Genomic DNA, 3,655 nt, shown 5'->3' with positions numbered 1-3,655 from the left:
CTATCGACGCCTTGATGTGGAGTGAGCTGAAACGATACATAAAGCGTTCGTATTGCAATAATCGTTCCACCTTTCATAAGGCAAAACGTATGAAATTCGATAGTCCAGTTCGCTGCGTGTACCAGCTAGTTTTGACACGAAAACATGACCAGCTGAAGCATGAGAACAATGACGATGACTGTAAACATCGGAAGGCCAGCTGGTTTTGTTGTGTAAACCAAGTGTAAACAGGATCAGCTGGTGAATCGAGAACAAAGAGAAAATGGTAAACACTGAGCCGGCCGAAGAAAACTGTCATGAACATCAGGGTAATTGCATGGGCGGCGGTGATCGAAAAGGGGCAGCGAAATTGAAGGCAAAATCTGAGAAAGACGAAATTCAGATCACTAAAGTCTAAGTGGCGAAAAAAATCGCAATAAAACGTTTAAAATTTCCTATTGCTATGCCTGTTAAATAACAAATATTCAGGAATTTTTAAAGCATATATCTCACTTGAAATAATCCAACTAATTTCTCCTTTTCTTTCGAAAATTTCTAGGAAGGGCTAGGACCAAGTTTGGAGATGGCCAGAGCCCGCCAACTTCCCCTTATTCAGGCTAATGATCTTTAAAAATGTTGTTAAAAGAGACACATTTTTTTTAAAACGTAATGTATATTTGAGCTATCATAACAAGAAATTACTTAAATAGAATAAATAAAGTAGCTTAGTTTCTTAAACGAATAATTATCAATCTGTAACGTTCCATCGGCTATATCTTAGTCAATTTATCCACAGAAAATAAACTTCCGCTTCTTGCTGCGTTTCTTGTCCGGCAGAACACAAGCTCCATCCGGTGACCAATTCGATCCTTGCTTTTGAAATTTAGCTCGATCACACTGTAATGGAAAAGAAATACAATGCAATTATTATCTATCAAAGTTCTGTCCGCAATCACTAATCACGGGAACCCGATTATCTCAACTACGTGCGCGGTCACGCCGCCTACTTCAACTGATAGATATCAACGACCGAAGAGTGCTCCATGCGTGCATTCATCTCTTCCACAACCTCTTTCGCTCAAAGGAAAGAATAAAGTGAAATACAGACATAGGGCGGCGTCCACCTATTACGTAACGCTAAAATTGAAACTCCCCCCTTCGTAACGCTTTTTGTATGGAAAATTTTAAATTTTTGTATGATCTGTAACGTTTGAGCGTACTTCTCCTCCCCCTAGAGCGTTACGTAATTTGTGGACGGTGCCTAGTATTCGGGCCGAAGATGAAATAAAGACCTTAATTTCCCTTGCAGCTGACCAAAGTTTGATGGCATGTGAGGTAATAGAGAAAAATATAGAATTCCATGAAAAGTGCGCTACGATTTGCCAAACATGTAGTTCCAGGGGACCGAATGTAGTACTAGAAGTGGTACCCATTCTGAATGCGACTACTATGACTAGGGTCAATGGAAATTCGCAATTTCGCGGAAGCCGCGAAATCCGCGAAATTTGGCCTTCGCCGCGAAATTAGAGAATACCGCGAAATGCCGCGATATTTTATTTAGAATTTCTATGACAATTACTGTACATTTAAAATATTACTTATGACAATGGTTAATACATGTTTTAGTCCATAACAAATATTATAATCGTTTGGTTTCAAGTTGGACGTTTTTCTGGCTTGATTGTTTTGTTTCAAAATCAACATTGATAATAGAATATTAAACATATCTTCACAATTTGTATACTTTCTTGTGAAATTCAAACATACAGTCGACAACTCAATATTCTCTATAAATCGATGGATTTTTCGATCCGTTCAAATTTCCATAAACCGTGCTCTCTTTGGGTTGATATTTCCATAACTCGATATGTCCATAAGTCGATGTAACGTGCGAAGTAAATTTCACTCAATAACTCGATATCTATTTAAAAGAAATCTTTTGAAACATGGTTTAAAACTTTTTTGGAGGTGAATTTAAGGGTGAACAAGTTACAAGTTGTAATGAAAGTTGAAGAACATGGAAAAAATATTCATTGGCAATAACAATAACATGATTTTAAGAGCTCTGTTAAAAAAGCTTTCAATTTTTTTTAAATACAAGCAACAAAATAAAATTGTTTACTTACGCAAGAAATCATAACAGTATTACAAGTACAGAAATTTGTTCTTCATATTTAAGAATTTTGTGTGTCGGTATATCCTATAAATCGATATTTCTATAAGTCGATGGTCCTTTGAATATCGAGTCGACTGTATGAAGGAGATTTTTACTGTAAACATGCATTCTTATATAAAATATGGTCAAAACAAAGGTACCGCGACAAAACCGCGAAATTTGGGTTTTATCGCATTGGTCACCCGCGAAATTTTAAGAATTTTGCCGCGAATTTCCATTGTCCCTAACTATGACCAAAGAGAAAATAAAGACATAGTAGCCGGGTACAGAATGGGAACTACTTCTAGTACTACATTTGTCCTTTGATACTACACTCGATACCCAAGTTTGGCAAATTGTGGTACACTGTTCACAGCCTTCTAAATTTTGGTCTATTACTGCATGTGCCATAACACTTTGGGCAACTGCAAACGACATATACAGGTCGTTATTTAGTCTTTGGCTCAAAACCCAATATACAGGAGGTCGGATCCTATTCCTGCCCATTTGATTCACTTCGGCAATTCGGTCGGGAAAGACCCCCTATGCCAAAGTGAATCATCGAAGTGCCCAAGTAGTTTTTTACTCACATAATTCAACTCGCCGACTTTGTACTGCTTCAGCATCTCCATCGCCGTACTGGAATGGCCAAAGTCATCGAAATCCTTCGTTCCGTCCCGGCCGGCGAAATCGGTGACCAGTTCTGGCCCTCCCGGATGTTCGTCCACGTAGCTGGTCACATCGTACACTACGTCGCGAATGATGATCCATATTGGACTACCGTTCTTGCCGTCTCGAAGCGCCACTTCCTGGCGGGTAAACTCTTTGGTGGCGGTCATTTGTTCAGTTCTGGGTACTTGAGAGTGCTGCGATGGACTGTACTTCACTCTAGTTAGTATCAAATGCTTATATAGCGATATACTAGGAAGATTAGTACATCAAAGTGCATATGCTCCACTATCTATAGGGTGTAGGAGGATGGCTCACCGTATCGTCACATATGTGATACGATTGCTGATGGCTAGACAAGTAGCTACGTGCTATTGAACAAGGAGGAAATTGTACTGTGATTTGTTCTGATAATCTGAGATTATCTTGTATAAAGCGTGTACCGTTTAAAATCCGCACATACTCAATTTGCTGAAGCTTTCGATCGGTTGGGCAAAATTGATTGAAATTTTGTGTAGATATGTTTGAGAGTGTTTGTTTATAAATCGTTGCACGCCTGACATAACCTCGAAACTCCATGAACTAATTTACGATGACGTCACAAATCTTTGAGCAAATGTCAAAAATAAAAAAGCTGTTTTCTTGTTTTGACATTTGCTCCATTTTTACTTGGGCCTTAAGGTTCAGAAGTCCCTAAACCGTGACTAGAAACAGAAAACGGTCGTTAAAGCTACAACTTCCAGGCTGTACGACCAGAACTTTAACGTATCCACACTAGGTAATGAATGAAGTTGAAAGTCAGAAGTCTACGAAACAATACTGTGTAATAGATGACGAGACATATGTGAGGGA

At 38.7% G+C, this 3,655-nt stretch overlaps 1 protein-coding gene across 1 annotated transcript; it reads right to left on the bottom strand.

Moving 5' to 3' along the window:
- Positions 1-641: 641 nt before the first annotated feature.
- Positions 642-3,174, bottom strand: LOC5576612 (cytochrome b5). The gene is made up of 2 exons (XM_001662712.2): positions 2,725-3,174; positions 642-876 (listed from the first exon to the last, which is right to left on the bottom strand). The coding sequence occupies exons 1-2, from the start codon at positions 2,971-2,973 to the stop codon at positions 766-768; spliced, it is 360 nt and encodes a 119-aa protein (XP_001662762.1). The 5' UTR covers positions 2,974-3,174; the 3' UTR covers positions 642-765.
- Positions 3,175-3,655: the final 481 nt, after the last annotated feature.

The sequence above is a fragment of the Aedes aegypti genome, chromosome 2, assembly GCF_002204515.2.
Source record: "Aedes aegypti strain LVP_AGWG chromosome 2, AaegL5.0 Primary Assembly, whole genome shotgun sequence".
Classification (NCBI taxonomy): Eukaryota; Metazoa; Arthropoda; class Insecta; order Diptera; family Culicidae; genus Aedes; species Aedes aegypti.
This window is presented reverse-complemented; position numbering and strand designations above follow the sequence as displayed.

Bases quoted from the DNA above. Each gene is read 5' to 3' on its own strand.
- LOC5576612 (XM_001662712.2), bottom strand. From the start codon at position 2,973: ATGACCGCCACCAAAGAGTTTACCCGCCAGGAAGTGGCGCTTCGAGAC. The intron at 877-2,724 runs GTGAGTAAAAAA...TTTCCATTACAG, and splicing joins AAGTCGGCGAGTTGAATTAT to TGTGATCGAGCTAAATTTCA.